The sequence below is a fragment of the Sceloporus occidentalis genome, unplaced genomic scaffold, assembly GCF_023333645.1.
Source record: "Sceloporus occidentalis isolate IW3139 unplaced genomic scaffold, rSceOcc1.0.p SCAF_152, whole genome shotgun sequence".
NCBI lineage: Eukaryota > Metazoa > Chordata > Lepidosauria > Squamata > Phrynosomatidae > Sceloporus > Sceloporus occidentalis.
In genome coordinates this window covers 2,263,235-2,287,543 of record NW_028317132.1, presented here as the reverse complement: position 1 = coordinate 2,287,543, position 24,309 = coordinate 2,263,235, and the positions used below count along the sequence as shown (strand labels likewise).

Genomic DNA, 24,309 nt, shown 5'->3' with positions numbered 1-24,309 from the left:
GCCTGTCAAGGGAACAGGAGTTAAAGGTCAGTATGAGCAACTCTATTGGTTGCCTGCAGGGGCCTCCTTTGCCAGAGGAGCTCCCTGCCAGCGACCAATAGAGGTACTCGTACGGACCTTTAACTCCTGGAGCAGGGAGACTAATGGTCTTCCCAGGCGGAGTTTCACAGTCAGGAGTTAAAGGTCCATACAGGCGAATCTGTTGGTTGCCGGCAGGTAGCTTCTCTGCCAATAGTCGCTGGTACGGACCTTTAACTCTTGGAGCAGGGAGACCAATGGTCTCCCCAGGCCTAGTTTTGCCATCAGGAGTTAAAGGTCCATACGAGCAGCTGCACTTCATTGGTCGATGACAGAGGAGGCCCCTGCCGGCGAGCAATAGAGACCTTTAAAATCCTGGCGCCAAAGCTGCTGCGTACAGTGTTAACCCCGTATTAAACCCCTCAGGAAAAACAAACAAAAAAAAAAATAAATACGAAGAATATTCGCCTGAACCGAACACAGGAATAGGCAAATATTTGTGGAATTCCAAAATTTTCTTCCACACAAAGACGAACACGAAGAAGAATACGAAGAGGCATGTCGGTAATACTGGCTGAGTGAAGGAAGCAATCGCTGGTCGCTTTCTAAGCTCATTTATGCCTTTAAGGTAGTTAATAGTTTTGTCATTTAACAAAATGCAAAGTGAGTGAACAAAAAAAAAATCTAAATCAAATCTATATTTCTTGTGACCAGTATTTTGCCTTCAAAACACCATCTTCCAGGTACACTAGTTGTTCAGTCTTGGAGAACTAACTGCAGTTATTCTGTGGATTTAGGCAGCTTCAGTTGCTTCTCGATGATGTTGAGTCGATGATGTTGAGATCAGAACACTGTGGAGACCATTATTAATAAATAACAGACAAGAATTACAGTTTGAAAATGCTCTTGGTGTAAACATGCCTTTGTCTTTGAAGGCTACAGAATCAGATTTTTTTGCATTCCTCCTATGAATGAATGACAATTGTTTTTATATACCTTTATAGATGAAAAACCTTCAGACATACAAGACACATATCTATTGTGCCCTGCTCCTGTCATAGAGGAAGTTGGACAGTAAGTGTAAATGATATAACAGTGCTGGTTCTAAGCTGAAATCTAAGGTGTTTTACTAAAAAGGCCTTTATAACCAACGTCCTGAGCTGTTTAACAAACTGATTTCGTGTCTTACTGTTGGCTCAATCTACGTGTTGAAAATTTTCCTTTTCCTTAGGTGTCCAAACCAGCATTCTAAATCAATTCTCTGTTTATTGAAAAGAGTAATGACACATATAATAACTATAAAGTCAATGTATAGTGGGGTTCAGATCTGGACAATCAGGTCTTTTTAAGTAAATACAGAGATTTAAGTACACATTAGTATATTATAGTATAGTAGGTTGAAAAAAGACTTCAGTCCATCAAGTTCAACCTTTCACACGTAACTAGTTCTAAAGTTGATTCAAAAGAAGGCAAAAAACCCCTACTTGGGGCAATTACCAATTATGCCACAACAGGGAAAATAATTCCTTCTTGATTCCATAGCGGCAATCAGATTACTCCCTGGATCAATCTGCTAATATTACTGTCCTTTTAGCAGTTGTAGCCCTTTATGTTATGCTTAACCAGAAAAGCATCCAGACCTTTCTTAAAAATATCCACAGAGTTAGATAATACAACATCCTTAGACAGAGAGTTCCATATTTTATTGTTCTTACTGTGAAGAAACCTTTCATATGCTGATGCTGAAATCTCCTATCCTCAAGTCTCAACTGATGACCCTGTGTCTTTTGTAGAGACCTCTTGGTGAATAGATCACTAGAGAGCTGTTTATACTGACCTTGTATGCATTTGTACAATGTGGTCATATCCCCTCTTAGATGTCTCTTTTCAAGTGAAATCAAGTTTTGTTTTTCTAGTCTTTCTTAATAACTACAATTCTCCATTCCTCTAATTAACTTTGTAGCCCACCTTTGCACTTTCTCCAGCTCTATAGCATCCTTCTTTAAAACTGGTGCCCAAATTGCACTGCATATTCAAGGTGAGGCCTCACCTTTATAAAAAGGTAAAATTATATTTTCATCCTGTGATTTAATACTCCTCTTTATGCATGCCAAAACCTTACTGGCTTTTGCAACCGCTCACTAGCACTGCACTTTGTTGCTAAGTCTATGGTCGACAATTATACCCAAGTCCTTCTCATTTTCTGCTTTTCCCAATGCAATGCCCTTAAGAGTGTACGTTGCATACTTATTTTGCTACCAAAGTGCATTACCTTACACTTATCTATAATCAAAATCAAGGTAAAGTGGTATAAATGTGTATTGTTCACTGATAACATACACTTAATTAGTGTTATTTTTCTGTTCACTAGGATGGTTTACCTGCAAGTCAGCATGAACATGGGTCTCACATTTATATCCAGCTCTGTGGGAATTACCAGTACCCATTGTGTGAGTATTAGAATATGAATATATATATATATATATATATATATATATATTATATACACACACGCACCGTATTGGCTCGATTATAGGCCGCAGCCTTAAAGTTTGGTGCTATTTTAAAGAAAATTTTATTTTTAAAGAAAAAATACACAAGTGAAATGGTAAAACAGTATTTTAGCTAATGAACAAGAATAAATAGTCAGAATATATTATATACAAACAGAAATTTGGAAAACCAATAGCCATTTTAAGGTCACTCCCTCTTAATTCATAATGCACCTTACTTATAGATATGCCACTCTGCCCCCCAGATATGCCGCTGTTCCCCCAGATATGCCACTTTGCTCTCCTGATATGCCTTACCCCCCATGCCCCCCAACTGTTCCGATTTAGGTGGGACAATCCCGATTTTGGGTCTCTGTCCCGCCTTGTCCCGCCTTGCAGGGGTAGAGGAAGGGTGAAGTCAGGGCCGGAAGAGGCTTTCAATCCCGTTCGCAGCCGCTCAGTTGACCAGCTGCGATTGAAAGCTTTTTCCGGCCGCCGGTGTCTAATGAAATTAAAGTGGCCGGTGTGCACGCACCAAGCCGCCCAATGGCCATGCCTCAGCTCTTCGTCCCACCCCTTTTAAGACGTGGGACGAAGTGCTGAGGCACGGCCATTGGGCGGCACGGTACGTGCACACCGGCCCCTTTAATTTCATGAACGGCCTCCACCCGCTGCCCCCACCAGACATCAGGAAGCAGTTGTAAGTCGGGGGGGCGGGGGGTTAGTGTTATATGGGGGGTATAAGGCTTTTCTGGAGGCAAATACCCTCTTTATGCCACTCTGCGTGTAGAAATGCCTTTTAACCCCCTATATGCCACTCTGCCTCCAGAAATGCCTTATATCCCCCCTCTATGCCACTCTGTCCCATGAGTGGCATATAGGGGTATAAAGCATTTCTGGAGGCAGAGTGGCATATAAGGGGTATAAGGCATATTTTAACCCCCTGTATGCCAGAGTGGCATATAGGGTTATAAGGCATTTCTGGAGGCAGAGTGCCATACAGGGGGCAATGATGACACAGACTAGCTGTTGAAGTTGGGGGGCCCGGGTAGGATGACCTCATGTCCCGGACAGCCTTAATCCGGGACAACGCATTGTCCTGGAATGAGAAGTCTAAGTGAAGGAGGTCTCAGCCAATCAGGAGAGACTTCTCTACTCTCTTGATTGGCTGAGTCCCTCCTTCACACCAAGCTCAATGTAAGTTGCAGGCAGCACCAGGTATGTGTGTTTGACTGTGTGTATGTATATGTATTTGTCTGTTTGTGTGACTGTTCATGCCTTGTAATTGAAGGGTTAACACTCTGAATCTACTCAGATCTGTTATGATTGTATGTATATTATAAGTATATTATTAAATCTGAAATCCACATGGTTTCCAAGGCTTCCTAATAATTAATATATAATAGTATATGTGAATTAATATGTATCTGAGATAAATATAATATTAAATATATTTATGTGTACGTGATGTTGTGTATATGTGAATCAGTGGGTATGTGATGTATATGCCTGTGTGTGTAATCTCATCCACTTCATAGTGTGTCCCTGAATGGCAGAAATAAAATGTGGTCACCCTAGGCCCAGGGGCTTTTTTTCGCACCAGGGCCCCGTGGTTTCTTGTTACGCCCCTGTGGGTAATAATAAACATTTTTTTCTATTACACAGCGCACTGGTATCATCCTGTTCATCTCTCTCCTGGTTCTATTCCTGCTTCTCCTCCTGGCTCTGCTCTGGTGGTTTTGGCCGCTGTGCTGCACTGTGGTAAGTGATTTACTACAGTTTTCATGATTTTACTGCCTGCTACTCACTCGATATTTTCCAACCCAAAAAATATCCGACATTAATCCAGAGTCTACCTTTCAGTGCCGTAATTACATACTTCCAGATACTAAGCTCTCTTTAACCTCTTCAATCTCCTATAGACGTACCGGGACGTCCAAAAAACGCCCACTAAGAAACCCCTATGGACGTACCGGTGTGTCTAGCCCTTCGTGCAGCGTCAGGGACTCCCCCCTGGCAGCAGAAGCCAGCGTCGCCCCAAATGAAACATAGGTCTACTAAAGCAAAATGTGAAAACTTCACGTTTGGAATCTATATAGCGCATGGTCCCGTTTGTGCCCTGTAATGTCCAGAAAACCACAAAAAACTAGGCATGGAAGGGCGGCTGAACACTTTAGGCCATAACATATACCATATGCAAAATATCCTCAGCAACACAGATGTGTTGGCGAAAAAAGCGCATGAAATTATTGTTACGGCTGACTTTGGCAGTGATTGGCGGCCACATGGTTGCATGGAAATTGTCCAAATGCTCTTGATGAGGTACTCTGGGTTGTCTGCTTTACGGAAATATATACTTTTATGGGGGTATTTATAATTAGGGGGGTGCTAAACAGCCCCAAATGAAACATAGGTCTACTAAAGCAAAATGTGAAAATTTCACGTTTGGAATCTATAACGCGCATGGTCCCGTTTGTGCCCTGTAATGTCCAGAAAACCACAAAAAAAACTAGGCATGTGGGGTATTTCCGTAATCAGGAGAGGCGGCTGAACAATGTAGGATAGATTTCTCTGCCGTAACACATACCTTGTACAAAAAGTCCTAAGAATACTACGAAATACTAAGACGCGTTGTTGAAAAAAGCACAGGAACTCATTTCTGTGGCCACCTTTGACAGTGATTGGTGGCCAAATACCTGCATGAACAATGCCCAAATACCCCTGATACGATAGCCTGGGTTGTCTGCTTTACAGAAATATATACCTTTGTGATTGTTTTTGTTTTATTTGTTTAAAATTAGAGTTACAGTCCCATCATACCTAATGTAAATATTTTACGGCTTTGTATAAAGTAATGTACACCTTATAGTATGTTGGCTTTATGTGCTGGAAAAGTATGAAAATTCTATATAAATTAGGTATTTCTGAAATCAGGACACCTGAATTGATAAATCTGGATGGAATTTTCTGTCTCTTTACCTAATTTTGTGAGGATTCAGAGGAAAAATGTAAAAAAACTTATGTTTTTTCAAAATTTTGCTAGTTTTTACTAAATTTCTACTTCTAAATGTTCAGCTAATCATCCAACTATGGTATCAAAAGAAAGCTCTATCTCTCCTTTAAAAAACAATATATAGTTTATATGGGTACACTATTCACAGGAAAAGTGAATAATCGCTGAACCGACAGCGCAAAAATGGCAAAATTGCTCTGGGCTTTGAGGTACCAAAAACCCCTGGGATTGAAGGGGTTAAATCAAATTCAAATAAACAAGGGCTCCAAAGAGATCCCTCCACTGACTATGTTTTGATATTTGTAAACTGTTTACTATTGTATTTCTACAGGTTATCAAAGAGCACCCACCTCCTCCTCCTCCAGAGTCTGTAAGTATTGTGTACTTATTTATGTTTAGAAATCAGATTAAAAAAAAACTCAAATAGAAAGACAAGTAATCAGACAGATCACTCCATTGTACTTCATGCTAATACTGTAAAAGGATTTAACTCTTTCATGGCAAAAGGTTTTATACAACCATAAAATACTGATTTGTGCACTCAGTAAAACCCACAAATTCAAAATATGTAAAATAATATGATAACCTTACAGTTTTATTTAGTCACAATTCCAAATTTTAAGTCTGTGCATAAGGAAAGAAAAATAGAAAATATATAGTGTAATATTGCCAAAAGTCAAAATTTTGATTCTGTTTGGTAGTGCGCAAATGATGATTTATGTTGTAGTTAGACTCCCAGCCATGGAATACCCATAGAAAGAGATAAAGGGTATACAGAGTGTTATTGCAAACAGCAAATACTAGTATTGTTTAGTAATGAACTCACATATGTCTGTGGAAATGAGAAAGCTCCTCAAGATCAAATATGTTGGTCTTCTTTTCTCCCAATTCTTAAAGGAGTGTAGAAGATACAGCAAATATTCTTCCAAAATTTATCCCACATGATATATATATTGTAACTGAACATCCTTTAAAGCACAAGGAATCAGTCAGAGATCTTTCAGAATCACTTGTCTTCTAGGGTAATATAAACGCCAGTTCCAGATCCAGATAAAATCGAAATGTTTATTTTCTTCCAACCAGCAGCTTAAACAAAAATACAATATAAACAAAAATAAACCCTTGCTCATCTGAGCACTAACTAGTTTGGGGTGGCTTCCCCACCTTCCAACAAAACACTCCAAACAAACAAAATAAATCCAGCAAGGCTTTTTGTCCAGCATCTCTCTTAGCTGGAAATAAGAAGAAAGACGGAATAGCACCAAGCTGGGCTTTTTAAACCCTCCTGATTAAACCAGGTGAGCTGTACTTGGTCACCTGTAAATCCTGGTCTGATTTTAAAACTGTTGGAGCACCAGCCCACCCTGTTCTTCTGGATACTCCACCCCAGGGACCCATTACACAATTTACAAATCACATTCCTATAGTGTTTTTTTTATTGTGCTTCTCTTTCCCTGGGGCTTTAATTTTACACGTAAGGGCACAAAAAATTAGCCCAAGTAGGGCGTATATACCGCCCATCCACTACTTCACCGTCCTTTCTGTCACAATATATACAGTATATGATATACCCGTGACGGGAACTACCTGTATCCCTACTCGGTACACCCGCCAGACGTTACTTCCTTCTGCCCATTGTCACCAGGAATACAAGACTTGGATCATAAGGTGAAAATAGCATCGAACACAGCAGCAAACACAGCCTCTCGGGAACCTCGGTGACACTGTAGCATAGCAATACAGTGCTTTACTGTCCTGACGAGGACAGCACCGTGGCTTACCCCAATAACAAGACAGAACTCATACTGAGGTAAAACAGGAACTGAATTTATTGTGAAGGGCACAGATATTAACACACAACATAATTGGATCAGGAGCATAATCCCATCAACTACCAGACAGCCCAGCGCCTCTATACAGTTCTATGGCCAGCAATGCCCACCCGACAAAAAATCACTATTTTCTGGGTGATTCAGAGGGAGCGGCTTCAATCCTCGGTTACCAATGGAGAGCTCAGGGTACGAGGATGCTATGGTCCAAAAAGTGACGTGATACTGAGCAACAGCGTCGGAAACTTCCCGACAGTAGCCGGGCCAGAGTTCAATAGCCCTGGCTGGGTAAAGCCCCGGTCCTTAAGATCAGTAAAAAAAAAAACAGGGTTCCCAAATTAGCTTCCTCTCCGCAACGACCACCTAGTGTTGCCCACCACGAGCATAGTGTAACCGTAAAAATGTGGGACAACAGGTGTAGCAACGCATTTCCATGGATTCGTGGCTAGGTCCCTGTCGGGCGTATGGAGCGTTTCCGGCCATGTAGAGCCCCCATAGCTGGCTGGTTCATGGGAGTCTGGTTAGGGCAGGCCTAATGGGGTTTTCCGGTCACCCTGTTTCCCCCCTAATGACTACAGGGTGACTTAGGCATAAGAGGGACTGGGCATGCAGGCAATGAGTCTCCTCAGGAATCAATCAGTGTCCCCCTCCCAAACTCAAATCTACCCCCATGTGTCCTCAGCCTCAGGGGGTTACCGTGACAATACCTTACCTGAATTTTTTGTCGTGAAAAAAGAGAACCGAAACGGCGTAGGGGAAGTAGAGGTTAATATGGCTAAGCACTACAGCACTTTTAAGATGACTCTTTAAGATGTCTTTTTTGATTGTCTGGACTGTTTATATATTTATTGAAACTATTAGTCCTTTACATGTCTACAGAATCAATAGGTGCACTCCATAGTGAGTAATTGGCAATAATATTTGAATGATTCAGCACTTTATGATTCACTTACTGTTTACATGCATCTGAGACACTTTGTGTATATATAGCCATATTTCCTCCATATGCTCTGATTAGTTTCCTAGAAACCTCTGTTGTCTTTATTATGAAATACTATTTATGTCTTGATTTTTTTATATTCTTTTGTACAATAAAATAATATATTTTTATAAGGGCTTGTGTAGAACTCTTTTTATGCAAGGTATATCCGTGAGATAATTGTAGTTATTACCGAACAGCTATCAAGGTATTTGTCAAAAATTATAGAATGCGTTTAAGTAACCTTACAAATTAGCAAGGGCAGTGACCAAACCAAAAAGAAAGAGGTTAACTTCCCTGCGGCACAGAGTGCTGTTCATAGCCCTTTCAACTGAATCCTCATTCATAGAATGTAGACTTTCTGCCCCCTTTCATCTGCCAGGATACATATGGATTCAACAGCCCACAGTACACTAATTTTTTCTCATTTCTGTTTAAATGTAACCCACTAGATGTCTTGGTGGTATAGTGAAAACATAGGCATTGGTTATTGTCTACCTAGGTCCATAATGTTCATGTCAGTGGCGTCGGCAGGGGGGGGCCAGAGGGGGCCATGGCCCCCCTACATCATGCTGTGCCCCCCGGTGTGCCCCCCCAATTGAAACGCCGGCTTTTTTTTTTTTTTTTTTTTAATAGACCCGGAGGAGAGAGTGAGAGGCGCCGAGCGGTTGCTGAGGAATAAGTTCTCAGCAACCGTTCGGCGCCTCTCACTCTTCTCCGCGACCGCGAGGCCTCTTCCTGGTTCGCAGTGCCGGCATTTCAAGCCGAGCGCCGGTATATGTCGTCATATCCGGCGCCCAGCAGTGAAGCCGGCAGAACCAGGGATACAGAGACCTCGCGATCTCACCGCTGGACAAGCCCAAGGTAAGTGAACTTCAAAGGGGGGGTTAGAAAGTTAGGAGGGGGTTAGAGAGTCAGAAGAGGTAGATAGGAAGTGAGAAGGGGTAGATAAGGATAGATTGGGAGGGAGAGGGGGTAGATAGGATAGATTGGGAGGGAGAGGGGGGTAGATGGGATAGATTGGGAGGGAGAGGGGGGTAGATGGGATAGATTGGGAGGGAGAGGGGGGTAGATGGGATAGATTGGGAGGGAGAGGGAGAGGGGGGTAGATGTGATAGATTGGGAGGGAGAGGGGATAGATTGGGAGGGAGAGGGGGTAGATTGGGAGGGAGATGGGGGTGGATGGGATACATTGGGAGGGAGAAGGGGATAGTTAGGATTGATTGGGAGGGAGAGGGGGTAGATAGGATAGATTGGGAGGGAGAGGGGGGTACATTGGATAGATTGGGAGGGAGAGGGGGGTACATAGGATAGATTGGGAGGGAGAGGGGGGTACATAGGATAGATTGGGAGGGAGAGGGGGGTACATAGGATAGATTGGGAGGGAGAGGGGGGTACATAGGATAGATTGGGAGGGAGAGGGGGGTAGATGGGATAGATTGGGAGGGAGAGGGAGAGGGGGGGTAGATGGGATAGATTGGGAGGGAGAGGGGATAGATTGGGAGGGAGAGGGGGTAGATTGGGAGGGAGATGGGGGTGGATGGGATACATTGGGAGGGAGAGGGGATAGTTAGGATTGATTGGGAGGGAGAGGGGGTAGATAGGATAGATTGGGAGGGAGAGGGGGTACATAGGATAGATTGGGAGGGACAGGGGGGTACATAGGATAGATTGGGAGGGAGAGGGGGGTACATAGGATAGATTGGGAGGGAGAGGGGGGTACATAGGATAGATTGGGAGGGAGAGGGGGGTACATAGGATAGATTGGGAGGCAGATGTGGTAGATAGAGAGGCAGTTGTGGTAGATAGGATAGATTGGGAGGGAGAGGGGGTAGATAGGATAGATTGGGAGGGAGAGGTCTTTATGGGACAAAAACGGCGTACGTTCCGCTGTTTGGGGACAAAGTTGACATAATGTGTAACTTAGGTGCTGGTCAGGTTCTATGTGGGCAGTGTGGACACCAGGGTTGGCTTTGGGGTGTGTGACCAGTGATCTATGCCTGTAATTTAGGGGGTTTTATCTATACCTTTAATGCAGAGTTTATATGTAATTTCCAATTGATTTATATCTGCAAAGCTGGGTTTTGTGTCATTCTGTTCATCTGTATCGGCTATATTTCCATACATTATTAATGTTTACCTGCAAATATAGGATTTGTATGTCTTATTCAGTTGATCAATACCTGGAGTGCTGTTTCCATGTGTTGATTATTTGATCTAAACCTTCAGTGCTGAGTGTACATGTGATTTCCAGTTGATATATACCTGCAATGCTGGGTTTGTGTGTTCTGTTGGTTTATACCTGCAATGCTATGTTTCCATACATTATTTATGTACACCTGCAAATACAAGTTTTTTTTTAATCTCATTCAGTTGCATGTGCTGTTTCCATGTGTTGTTTATTTGATCTATACCTGAACTACAGGGTGTAAGTAAAAGAGCGCTATGGTTTAGTGAATGAGGGGACAAAGGGACTCTGGGGATGATTACAGGGGAGAGGACCTCTCAATGTCACGGTGCAGTCAGAAGGAGGGAACACTGCACTGACTCTCACTGTCTTCCCCTGATCTGCAGTCAGTGTGGCAAATATATTGGCTGCAGGGGCTAATATTAATATATATCGGAAGCTGGGACTAATTTTTATATATATCAGCCGCAGGGGCTAATATTAATATATATTGGCTGCAGGGCCTATTATCAATAAATATTGGCTGCAGGGGCTAATATTTATATATGTTGGCAGCAGGGTATAATTTCTATGTATATCGGCAGCAGGGTATAATATAAGTATGTATCCGCAGCAGGGGCTAATATTAATATATATCCGCAGCAGGGGTTAATATTAATATATATCGGAAGCAGGGTGTAATATTTCTATATATCTGCAGCAGGGTCTAATATTTATATATATTGTCAGCAGGGGCTAATATTAAATAATGAAAAATAACTGTCACTTTAGCTGTTATTTTGAAATCATATTTTAATCACAGTCTTTACTTCAAAGAGATAAGTGCATATTATGTAGTTAAAAATGCACGTCTAACGTGTGTGTGTGTGTGTATATATATATATATATATATATATGTATATATATATATATATATATATATATATATTGTATCTGTACCGTTTTATAATTGACCCCCCTACTTTGGTCCCTGGCCCCCCATGTGCCCCCCCTAAATATGAAACCTGGAGACGCCACTGGTTCATGTTAGCTGAGGGTAAGTAACATATGTCGATTCTTGCAATGGTCTCCATGGCATAGTTAATAGGCTATGATTTTAAAAACAGTGCTACACCAAATGATAATATATATTTCTTACTTATAGTACTTTCCTTATAGCAATAGTTGGTTCTTTATTTTAGGATTGTTAGAGAGTAGCTGTTAGACATGTGTACAACATAAAATTAAGTTGTATGTAAAGTTAAGTCGTAAATTAATCATGACTTTTATAAATGGGAACACATTATACTTGCTACATAAAATTTTAAAGAGATGCATTAAACTACATGTGTGTTTCAGCCAGTTAATTTCATATCTGAAAGCTCGGAAAGCTATATGCCTTCCTCACTGGTCCCTGGAGAAATCAGTGATATAAATTGTTTCTGTTAATAGAAAAGACTTATTTAACCCTTGATGACTGGGGAAATGAGGGCCCAGGGAAACATTGTCACTTTCGAAGTTGTAACAGTAGCAAATTTCACTGCTGCCACACCTTATTTTGAGATTTTCCAAAGAGCTGAATGCAGACCTATGGTAAAAGTCAAGCAAAGCAGTCTGCGCTTTAATCCACTGGAGAAGCAGTTAATGTTGTGTGTCTCGGCAACAGATATTATTTACAAAGCTGGAGCTAGTTCATTCAGTGTCCAGACATTCCCTTAAACCTCATGAATTGGTGTCATTCATCATTTTTCCCCTGGAGTATGAAGGGGAGTCTTTATCAAAGATGCTCAGCTGGAAGACCGGAACATAACTCTGAAAAAAGCTGAATAAAAAGGAGAAAATGAAACGTTTGCCTGGTTTGAGTGATTAATTAGTTGTCACTGACTTAAGAATATCTGCATTATACTGATGAAGATCTGGAACATATTACTAAGAATTACCATTTGAATAGTACATCTGTTTTGCATTCGTGACTCTTGGTATTGTCACTTAGTATTATTTTCCTAATATTTCTAATCTATTGAACATATCCTACTGTTACTGTATGGCATGTTATATAACGTATTTTCTCACCATGCTACAATGCCACTGCTATTACTATTCAATTAAGCACACAAAATACCACTCCACCCTCAGCATAGCTATTGGGCAGAAACCTTCGTCTGTGGTCAATTTTAAGATTAACACCTAAATGTAACGTGATAAAAAATATGGGCCCAACAAGGGTCATGGATGAACTCTATTAAGAAAATAGAGTACAATGTAAACGAGAATAATTGTCCTTTAAACATAAAAAACTGTATAAGTGGGGTATTACTTTAAGCAGGGGATTTTACAGAGCATACATTGCATTAATGTTCTGTAGTGACACTCTTTGAAAGAAATTGCAATAACTGTGTTTTCTTCTGTTTCTGTATTTTATTTTAACATATCACTAATAATTATTGTGTTACATATATATTTCTATTGTTTCAAAGGCAGCCCTGTCACAGTAACCCCTTGAGGGTGAGGACATATGGGGATATCTTTGAGTTTAAGAGTGGGCACTGATGGATTCCTGGGGAGACTCCTTGCCTGCCTGCTCAGTCCCCCTTAAGTCACACTGTGCTCATTGGGGGACACAGGGTAAATGGAAAACCCAATCTGGTCTGCCCTAACCAGACTCCCATGAACTAGCTGGCTATGGGGACTCTGCATGGCCAAAAACACTCCATGCACCTGACTGGTACCTAGCCACAAATTCATGGAACTGTACGGCGATGCTTGCCGACAATTGGAACTGTGTCATTACAGACATCCGTTGTCCCACAACAAGCTCAGTATAACCCCAAAAAAGCGATATGGACAACGGATGTTCTTAGCTTTAGGGGGTGACCATGATATTTCTCCTCCTTTGCAAGGAGACTAATACAGGAGGAGACCCCAGGCGGGTTGACTCTAAAGTTAGTCAGTCCATCCAGTCTCAATTGGTCCCCTAATTGTCCCTTAAAGGTCAGCGTTCACCCAGCCAACCCCTGCCTCTTCCGATGAACATACCCTCCCCTGGAGAGAAGTGCCGACTGACCCTTTACCCTGGCATTCACTCAGCCACTGGGGAGTGAAGCCGCCTGAATCCCCTCTCTGGGGTTCCTGCTGGGGAGATTAGCCAGCTGCACCATCTCCCAGGCACTCACACCGCCGCTGGGGAGTGATGCTGCCTGTATCTCCTCCCTGTATCTCCTCCCTAGTTCTACGGCTGCTGCTGGGGAGATGGGCCAGCTGGGCCATCTCCCAGGCACTCACTCAGCCGCTGGGGAGTGATGCTGCCTGCATCCCCTCCCTGGAGCACCGACTGCTGCTGGGGAGATGGGTTGTCCGTTCTCCTGGATGATGAGGCCAGAGGCCAGCGATGAAGATGGTACTGCTGAAGTCTGACTCCTACTGGAGACTGTCCCATAACAATCCCAGGCTGCCAAAGTGAAAGCCCTCTGGAGAACATTCTGTTGCAGCCCCAAAGTATGCTTGCTCTGCATGCCACTGCAGAGCTCAATATCGTTTCTCCAGCTCTACCTTTTGTTGGACCAGCTTTTCCAATTCAGATATCCATTGCTCCTGGGGTCACTATCCCAGGAATGGCATCCATAGATTGGGCTATTTGATTATTGTTTATAGGGATGAAGAGGTATATCTGCATACCTGGGAACTCTCTGGATTTCACCCTCTCCAGGGCATGAGGAGCAACATTTAGCCATGCCTGCTCTCTGCCCTATTGCTTTCCATTACAATACAGTTTCCTGTCATCTGAGCTTAGCCCTGTCCTTATCAGCATCTAGGCATGCTCCTTTGTACGACAAACAGAGCCATTTCTCCCAGATGAGAGTGGGCTTTCACTAGCCTAACCTGATAAGTTCCTATATATGTATATCTGTACCAATAAAAACTTTAAGTGAGGATATATCATTTTAATAGCACAACAATTGCGTGTCTATTCATTTATGAGTTTGTTGTTTTTTTATTTGTAGGAATCAGATGATGAAGATGGTCTGCCCAAGAAAAAGTGGCCCACAGTGGATGCATCATATTACGGGGGAAGAGGAGTTGGAGGGATCAAAAGGATGGAGGTGATAAATACTGTGATGGTACCATACATGTAGCATTAAAGCATGAAGGCAAATGCTATGGTATTGGTGAATGGGAGTTGGAAGGATCCAAAATACGATTTTACTGAAGGAAGCATCAGCATTATGAATGTTTAACTCCAGCTATACAGATCCAATCCAATAATCACTACTAGATTTGTGCATGGCAAACAATTCAGATCCATTTTTCATTTTCCTTTAAAAGTGTTTATTTTCAAACAACAGATTTCATTTTCCGGCCTCTCGTTACGGCCTCTGGGGTACGTCTGGCTACTGTTTCTACCTCATGGGAGATGGACGGCTTTGCCAACAATTTGCTCTCCAAGTGACCAAAATCACTACCCAGTAAAACATACATATTAAGTCCAGGCATGACTCCCAATTCCATGTCCTGAATCCAAATGTACATGGGCCTTAGGTAGTTGGTAGATCTTTTTACCTGCCACATGAAGAGTGACCACCAGTCCTGTTTGTCGGTTCGGGTACCAATTGAGAGCCTAAGGTCTGAGGATGTTATGTTTTAAAAAGCGACTTGATCAGATGTTAGGACCCTGAGCGACAGCATCTGAAATGTCTCAGAGAATAGTCCGTGCAGTAGCTGCAGCTGGGTAAACCCCAGTCCTGAAGATGGGTAATACAATCAGGGTTCCCAAATGAGCTCTCTCTCCATAACCAACTCTGAGTGTTGCCCACCACAAGCAGAGTGTAATCCGAAAAGAGCGACGTGGTGGGATGATGGATGCCCATAGCAACACAGTTCTAATTGTCGGCGGTCATTGCAGCGGCTCCTAGCCGCCGTACAGTTTCATGAATTTGTGGCTAGGTCCCGATCAGGGAGCGTTTGGAAACCACATAGAGACCCGTAGCCAACTAGTTCATGGGAGTCTTTTTAGGGCAGTTTTCCGACACCCTGTGCCACCCAGTGAGAACAGGGTGACTCACTAGCAGGGAGATGGCTGTAGTTAGGAAGAGAATAATCCAGGTTAGGGCTGCTGGCTGAGAAAGTACGGTGGTGTGACAGAGACCCGTCAGAACTGACTTTATTAGATACGCATGCAGGTATTTATACACAGTAAACGCGATTTAAATACAATTGAACAGAAAAACACACAAAGTCCTCCTTCAGTTCCATCAAGGGGAATACACAAATAAATAATACATTGGGATAGTAGGATTATCCCCCTGGTCCATGACTCTGGGACTCCCTTGGAGACATAGTCAGAGGAACATGCTACTCCAGGTCCCCCCAAGGGGGCTCGCCCACAACAGGATGTCATTTGATAGTTCGGGGTCTCCACTATCGCTAGTCCAAATATGTCCCTAATTGGGTGTTGGGGGCCCCAAACACCTCGTTAAGATGGAACTCGTTAAGATGCTGTTAAGCCCCCAGCAAGGAGTTCCAGGGTGATTTAATCCATTTCCCCCAGGTAGAAAATTTTACAATTCCCGGGGTTCCCGGTAGAGCCTCCTCAAGCAAAGTGTCACCCAAAAGCTCCAGACCCCCCTGTGCTAACTGTCCTGGCTAACACTGTACCATCCTTTCAAACCAAGGCCATACCTTACAAACCATTGTTAAACAGAGGACTCATTTTAACTTGTGTAGTTAAACACCCTCGTAGCAGAATATATATAACCCTATACTGAAGGAATAGATATTTATTCTTCCGTTAACTTGCTTTGTATAAGAGCTGTGGCTTTGATTAAGAGTAATCATACTTCATTAAATCAGCTTGGTCCACGTGTTGTTCTATACAGATTGTTTTAAGTGTGGATATACTGTATATCAGGATTTATCTGTAGAAGCTTAATAATGCCTACCTTTTTCTTAGGTAAGATGGGGTGATAAGGGCTCTACCGAAGAAGGTGCAAAGCTGGAAAAACCTAAAAATGCCATAATAAAGCTACCAGACCAGGAATATGAGCCATGGGAGCCAAAATCCAAGAAAAGCCCATCTCATCGGAAACCACAAGAGAGAAAGTGGTATAGTCCAATAAAGGTAATAACAATTATCCTTTCTGGTTTTGCCCAGATTTTGTTTAATTGGTCCAACCATATCCTTCATATTCTGCTTTATTATAGGGCAAGCTTGATGCGCTGTGGGCTCTTCTGCGAAGAGGGTATGACCAGGTGTCACTGATGAGACCTCAGGCAGGAGATAAGGTAAGAGGATACTCCAAAAACAGAATGCACAATGTATGAAACATATCAGACCACATGTAATTGTGAGTACATATGTAGGACTCGAGGGAGCTTTGTATAAGCAACACTTCATGGTAATGAATAGATCATAAAAAAAGGTGGGGATTTTTTTTTATTTATTTTTTTTTAACTTTTACTCATATGTGCTCCTCCGTGACACCCATAATCCACAGCCATCTGCATAGCAATCAAGAGGACAATACCCTTACCTGAGCTGCTACAGTGGGGTATAAGGTGTTGGACAAGGTGTCTGCTCTATCAGTGCCAGCACCCTAGCAGATTACTTGAAGTCTGGCTCAAAGGAGCCACCCTCCGGGTGTACTTTGGGGAAAATTTGTTGCGGACTGCAGAACTTCGTGGAGACCCTAGATACCAGGGTGGAGTGCACAGCTCCCCACACAACACCACAGAGCTGAGAACAGGTGGGACTGCGTCCCTAAATCCCATCCAGAGGTGATTGGACCTACAGCAGAGCTACGAGCGGCAGCCATCCCAGTGGAGCCTGTGGAGGAATGCTACTGTGAGTAAGTTGTTTTTTTGTGTTTGCTCCAATAGCTCTACCTATGCTTTAATATCACTTGACAACTTCTCGTGCAGTGGCATACGAGGAGGGAGGTCTGACTGCTGGACTGCGAGTAATCACAATTGACATCATATCTTCATGTAACCACTTTCAGTAATAGTGTTTGAGGCTAAATTTAATGAGCTGAATTCATCAGTGGACAACACTCTCCAACATTAAACCACCAATGCTAACAAAATAACTAAACTGGATTAGCGCCACAGAGTCTTAGAGGATACAGTTCTTAAACTCCACGAGGACTTTGAAAAACTGATCTTTCAGGACTATTCAACAGAAGTGTCGGCAAGAGCCAGGGATTTGTTGTGCTCTTGTTTGAAAGGAAAACATGCTTCTTTATTCTGCTAAATCAAGATTCAATCACGAAGGCCAGGTGTACTTGATTCACCCCAGGAGGCCAACAGCAAGCTGTAAGAATTACAGCTGCTTTGAGTATCGACGGCCTCCCATGTTCGAGTCCTTGACTTATGTGTAAGAATGCAAAAAAACAGAATGTTGCAGAATCTTGTAATACCTTTTTTATTGGACTAACAGTATTTAAAATAATAGACGAGCTTTCGGGAGTCCTCCCTTTATCAAGTCAAAAGCATTTCTCAAACTACAGTGACTTACGTGTGGAACTTAAGGACTTGGGAAGTATCTGGTGCACTCCCATGCCTTTGCTGTTTACAAAATCTGTTGGGTTTTTGAGCCTATTACTGTACTTAGGTGTCAAAACCCTCAAGAACATATCTCCCACATTAAGTAAGATACACTCAGAATGGCATCCAGGGGAAAAACTAACCTTATTGTACTTCGGCAGGGTTTCTTTGATTAAGTCTGTGAGTTTCCTAAATTGTTATACCCGCTGTAGATTCCACCCATAGATGACAAAAGGCTGATGCAAATGTTCAAATTTTATTTGAAGAAATAAAAGCTCAAGGATTGGCGTGGTGTGTCTCCAACAGTCTTGCATGAAGATGAGGCTAAACCGGTCAGTCCCACTTACAGCATAGCAGCTTTGATGAGACACACCATCCACTGGCTGCTCCCTACTCCTTTTTTTTTTTGACAACGAACTGCTTTTACATACACCATTTGCTAATCTCCTTGAGCACATAGCTGATTACCCCTTGCTAGGCCCCACGATAAAAGCGTGGAAGATGAGCTTGGCCCTAGGACTCAATTGGCAGTGGACCCTTTTTCATTCCAGGTTGAGTAATCCCCATTTCCAAAAAGATGAGGCCCAATGCCCGTTGTGACAGCCCATGTGTTTATACCGTTATTTCGGCTCCATACCTGTTTTCCTGTGTTACACCCCATCCCTGTGGGTTTTCACAAGGATTAAAGGTTCACGGACCCAGTATACCCCTAATGTTGGTCGGATTCCACCTTCACCCCCTGCTTGGCGCCTGACCGGGACCTAGCCGCAAATTCATTCAACTGTGTTCATTCAAAAGGTTAATCCCTTGAGCAATTGGGCTTTCAGAGGCAAGGAAGATCTTTTCGGCGGAGATACTCAGTCCGAGTACGGGTCTCTGTCACATTGTTGGCAAGCGCTGGGACGCTTCCTTTCTACCGGGATTGACTGACAAGACGGCAGACTTCAGTCGCCTAGATGGGGATATGGATGTGACATCAGAATTCCAGGGGCTGCTGGGGGTCATCTTCTCCTGCTACACCACTGCTCTGCCTACAGAACAATATCAGGAACTGAGGCAACAGATTTCAGGGTCACTATGGGAGGTGGCCCTCCAGGAGGCTGTTATATGCCGGGTCAGTGTTTTAGGATTAGAGACCAGCGGGAACTATGGATGTCATTCCTGGGACAGCAAACCCAGGAGCAATGGGTATCCAAATTGGACAAGCTGGTACAACAGGAGGGAGAGCTGGACAACCGATATCGGGCTCTGCAGTAGCACGCAGAGCAAGGATATTTGGGGACTGTGACAGAATGGCTATGATTTTGATGGCCCTGAATTGTGGGAGAGCCTCACCGATTTCGTTGAATTCGGCAGTGAAGGGAACTCTGATCTGGAGGAAATACAGAGAGGCTATGCTTGGTCTCGAAAAAGTCCCAGAGCTGGGACCTGATCTGGACTTTCTGGTCATGAAAGAGTGGCAGCTAGAAAGGGCATACCGACAACTGCTAGACCGTATTTGGCGGACTGCCCCAGCAGAAGCGCTGGCATCAGGGCAGAGTGTCGCTGGTCTCTGCCCACTTCTCTCTGTGGCCCCACAGTGGTAATGGATGGGACTGCAGTCTCCACTAGCACAGTGCCACTTACATCGGAGTGGGAATTTAATTGATCTTTCATCTAAGGATGTTAACCCAGGAGGGGTAGATGGGACTGCGGTATCCACACCTGGGTCCCCGGAATGTTGGGCAGTTGGCCCAAGTAACCACTCCCCAGCAGAAGTGCTGGCATCAGGGCAGAGTGCCGCTGATCTCTGACCACCCCTCGCCCTTGTTCCCGAGTCTGACTGTGACGGTCCTGCAGTGCCCGCTAAGACCGCCCCAGCCGAAGTTTTGGCAACAGGAGAGAGGCATGACAATTAAAATGGGTATTCAAAGTTATGGCAGATCCTATTGGCGGTTGCCCGACAGACCATTCCACGCTAGTGGATACACCCCCATCAATTACTTTACTTTACACTAACCTGTTCTTTGTGGGGGGTTTTTATACATTTTCTCTCTGAATGCTCACAAAATTAGGTAAAGTGATGGAAAATCCTCTCCAAGTTTATCGATTCAGGTGTCCTGATTTCAGAAATACCTAATTTATATAGAATTTCCATACTTTTCCAGCACATATAGGCAACATACCATAAGGTGTACATTATTGGTAGAATTTTTACATTAGGTATGATGAGATTGCAAATAAACCAAAAATACCCACAAAAGTATATATTTCTGTAAAGCAGACAACCCAGACTATTGTATCAGGGGTATATGGGCACTCGTCATGCAGCTATTTGGCCACTAATCACTGTCAAAGGTGGCCGCAGAAATTATTTCCTGCACTTTTTTTCGCCATCACTTATGTGTTTTTGCACAGGGTATGTGTTACTGCGGAGAAACCCGGCCAAAATTGTTTAGCTGCATCTCCTGATTACAGAGATATCCCATATTCCATTCCCTACAAATAGTACCCCATAGTGTGGTATTTTTTATACCTATAGCTTAATGGGTTTAGGGGTTGTTAACGGGGGCTGGAGGGTTATACTTTTTAGATGTTGTGTTAGGACAAAGGTTTTTTTTATTATTATCTTTTTTATATTTTTTTTATTTCTTTTTTTTAAATGCAGTGCAGTTTGGTTAGAGGTCCTCTTAAACATGTTAATAATGCCAGTGATGTCACAATGACATCACTTAGCTCACGTTATTGTTTTTTTATTATTTATTGTATTATTTTAGTGATTTTTTTATTTTTAAAATCACTAACATTTTTTTTTTTTTTTGCTGATTTGTCTTTCAGCATGTGAGGAGAGTGAGAAACATGGCTTCTCACTCTCCTCCCTGTGATCCCCCTGCACATATCACACTGTGATCTGTGCCTCATTGGAGCGATCGGATATTCCGGCAGGGTCTGGACAGACCCTGCAGAGGATATCCTGTACTCCGATGACCTTCTGGGTGACGTCAGCAGTGACGATCGGGCATTTAAAAATGTAACAGTTTTCTGCCGTTTGCGCCGGAAGCTGTTACATGAGATCGGACAGCAGATGCTGACTTCTGCTGACAGTCTAGTTGATTTACATAGGGGAGCCATGCTGTAAAGCACTTTTAAGTCTTAGGCTCCTTATTTAACCCCTTCAGTCCCCTATAGATGTACCGGTGCGTCCATATGCGTTTCTTTAGATGCGTTTTATGCACGTACCGGTATTTCTAAAGGGGACTGAAGGGGTTAAATAAGGAGCCTAAGACTTAAAAGTGCTTTACAGCATGGCTCCTCTATGTAAATCAACTAGACTCTCACACAAAATCTTTACTTCTCAAAGCTTTTCATTATTCTAGTTGGTATAGTGAACAGGTCCGTAGTGACAGACGCCCTATACGACTGTAGTGTCTGTGGGACTGTGGGGGAAGGCCTTAGTGATAGCGTACAGGGTAGTTTATTTTACAAGTGATGGTGGACACCCTGGACACAGACAACTAGCTTAATAGTGTTTATATAGTAAAAAATTATAAAATGTAGAAAAATGGCATTAGTGTTCACAGCTTGATTGTTCGCTTTGGTGCCAAACACGGGTGGTTGGGTAAATCTTTTTGGTTCACCATTACAAGTGCGAAAGCAAGCGACAGAGAATGCAGTGATAGCATCCATCATGTCCTGTTACAATGAAATTCAAGACCCAACCGTCAGCAGGAAAGTTGATGTTGACCGTCTTCTGTGAAAAAGGTGGTATGACGTTGGGAAAACTGCATCATGATTTGTTTTGAAATAAAGTGAAAAAAAAGTGCTGAAACTTTTCGAACGTCCCTTGTAGTTACTTTAAATAGAAAACTAATGTATATGTTACTGAACAAGCTCTGGGTCTCTCCTATTCTGAGATTCACTTTACACACATGTCTTAAGAGCCATCTCGTCTTTTATCTATACAAGGACATATTAATAGGATGCTGATATTTACATATTTATTAGATCTACTTATTTCTTAGTAACAGAAACTTAGTAACACAACTCCAACAATTATATGTACTAAAGGGGATCTTATGTTGTTTTACAGGGACGATGCATTAACTTCACACGGCTTAAGGCAGATGGCACCTCAACCATCTATACTCCACCAGCAACGAGCATTCCAGTGAAGAACATTCCAAAGAAGCCCATGCAGCGGCAACCTCCACCAGGCCCTCCACCTGCACGGGTCCCACCAGGGCCTCCACCCTCTCGCCCTCCACCCCAGCCCATTAATTGAGTCCAACCTAGGGGATTCAATATACAATACTAACAGTGGCCCGCTAGAGCAGCTGTTTGGCCACTGATCACAAGTGTCTTTGGGATGATGAATGAGTAAAAAATGCTGACTGAATGTGGGTTCTCACAGCATAACCTCCAAAAGAGAAACTTGCATTGCACCTAATACATACGTTTATGTAGTACTTATCCATCAGAGTTTGGAATATTTGCTTTTGCACTTTGCTAAGAGCCAACTTTTCCACATAGGATAACGCTTTATGACATATACAAAAATAATGAAAATAGCAATAAAATCTAGGACTTGACAACCCAGACAACTGCAGTAAATGTGCTATGCAGCCTAGCTGTTAACTGTGACTATGCAGGTGCCATTAATGCATTTTCTCCCTACCAGAGAGTCCTGCATGGGTTATTCTATATATTTTGCTGAATAATACAAGCGGTTCTGGCTTTGAAGGGGTTAAATTAGCCCTGTCTATTTATTCTGTTATGGTTTTGGTATTTTAAACAAATAGAATTTGTTGCTGGACAGCAAAATCTACCCCATTTGTACTCAGGTTGCAACCTGTCCTCAATGCATGTCACTCACCAATATACTGTTTTACTATTTTAATCTATTGTCCTCTGTATTCTCAGGGGAAAAATCATTAACCTCTGGTAGTTTGCCCACAGGGTACTATTGTTTGGTGCTTATGGTTTATTATTGGTGCTTTTGGATGGCAACGCCTGCAGTATAGTTTTGCAGACAAGGCAGCATTATGTACGTGAAACAGCTCAAGCTCTGTACAAAGTATAAAAAGGTGCATGTGGTACTGCTGGGCAGTAAGTTTAATATATAATATGTGCTGAATTTCACACTTCAATAACATGAAACCTCAATAAGGGAAAATGCTATACTAAGAGTAAAGTTACCAGCGAAGCATGAAATGTTTTTATTACTAGGTACTCTTTAAAGCCAAGAAAGAAGGCCCTATTCTATCTAAACTGTCTAAATTGTAGTAACAGTGGTTTAAAATGTATGGTTTGCAATGCAGCTCCATGACTAAACCTTAAGCTGTGATTGTGGATTCTATACTATAATTCAATAGGGTGCTCAAAATAGCAAAATTGCTGTTCCAGATCATAAAACATGTCTAAAAGAAATAGAACGCACAACAGAAAACTCAGAATCAGTGACAATTTCACATTTTCAAAGACATTCCCAGTTCCTTACAAATTATCTTATAGAAAACTAAAAAGAATTGCCACATAACATAAACCATAAATACATATTTAACAAGAACTAAATTGCTCGACTAAAAATGCAGACTGTAGAGATCTTGCTTGCCTCTGAAAACTCAATTGCCCACAACGAGCTTAATGTAACCTCAGAAAAGAGATGTGGTGGGAGATCAGGTATCGGTACCAACGCAGATCCAATTGTCAGCGGGCATCGACGTGGTTCCTACTCGCCGTACAGTTCCATGAATCCGCGACTAGGTCCCGGTCAGGCGCCAAGCAGGGGGAAAGTGGAATCTGACCAACATTAGGGATATACAGGGTCCGTGAGCCTTAATCCTTGGGAAAAACACAAGGATGGGGTGTAACACATGAAAACATATATGGGGCCGAAATGGCATAGGGAATAAACAGGTGGGCTTTCAAAAATAGTAAGGCATCTGTAAAAATGGGCGTGATACAAGTAGGTCTAACAAGCATTAGGAGGTAGAAAAGTGCCAATAGTAGGTGTGCCTATGAGTGTGTGAGATAAGAATAACAAAATGCCCCAGCATAGTAGCTATGACATAAACTGGGGGCGGCTACCATTAAAAAAGATAACGAAAATACACGTTTATGTTAAAAGAAGATATATTGTAAGTGACTATATTGAGTACCTTGTACATTAGTAACAGTAAGCCTTCTGGCATGTCTGGTGTCTGTAGACAGGTGTTTTAATAATGCTTCTACCCTCTTAATTTTAAGTGGAAGGGTTTTCCATCACAACTTATGTAATTGGTATATATATATAT

At 42.5% G+C, this 24,309-nt stretch overlaps 1 protein-coding gene across 1 annotated transcript in view; it reads left to right on the top strand.

The window, feature by feature from the left end:
• The window catches only part of LOC149280607 (anthrax toxin receptor 1-like), a 62,620-nt gene extending 40,322 nt beyond the window's left edge, over positions 1 to 22,298 (top strand). Inside the window, exons 11-18 of the mRNA XM_089500363.1 lie at positions 1,023 to 1,092; positions 2,390 to 2,468; positions 4,176 to 4,271; positions 5,855 to 5,893; positions 14,500 to 14,598; positions 16,446 to 16,613; positions 16,697 to 16,777; positions 22,107 to 22,298. Coding sequence (XP_089356489.1) covers positions 1,023 to 1,092; positions 2,390 to 2,468; positions 4,176 to 4,271; positions 5,855 to 5,893; positions 14,500 to 14,598; positions 16,446 to 16,613; positions 16,697 to 16,777; positions 22,107 to 22,298 — 824 coding nt within the window. The remainder of the gene's footprint in view (positions 1 to 1,022; positions 1,093 to 2,389; positions 2,469 to 4,175; positions 4,272 to 5,854; positions 5,894 to 14,499; positions 14,599 to 16,445; positions 16,614 to 16,696; positions 16,778 to 22,106) is intronic.
• Positions 22,299 to 24,309: the final 2,011 nt, after the last annotated feature.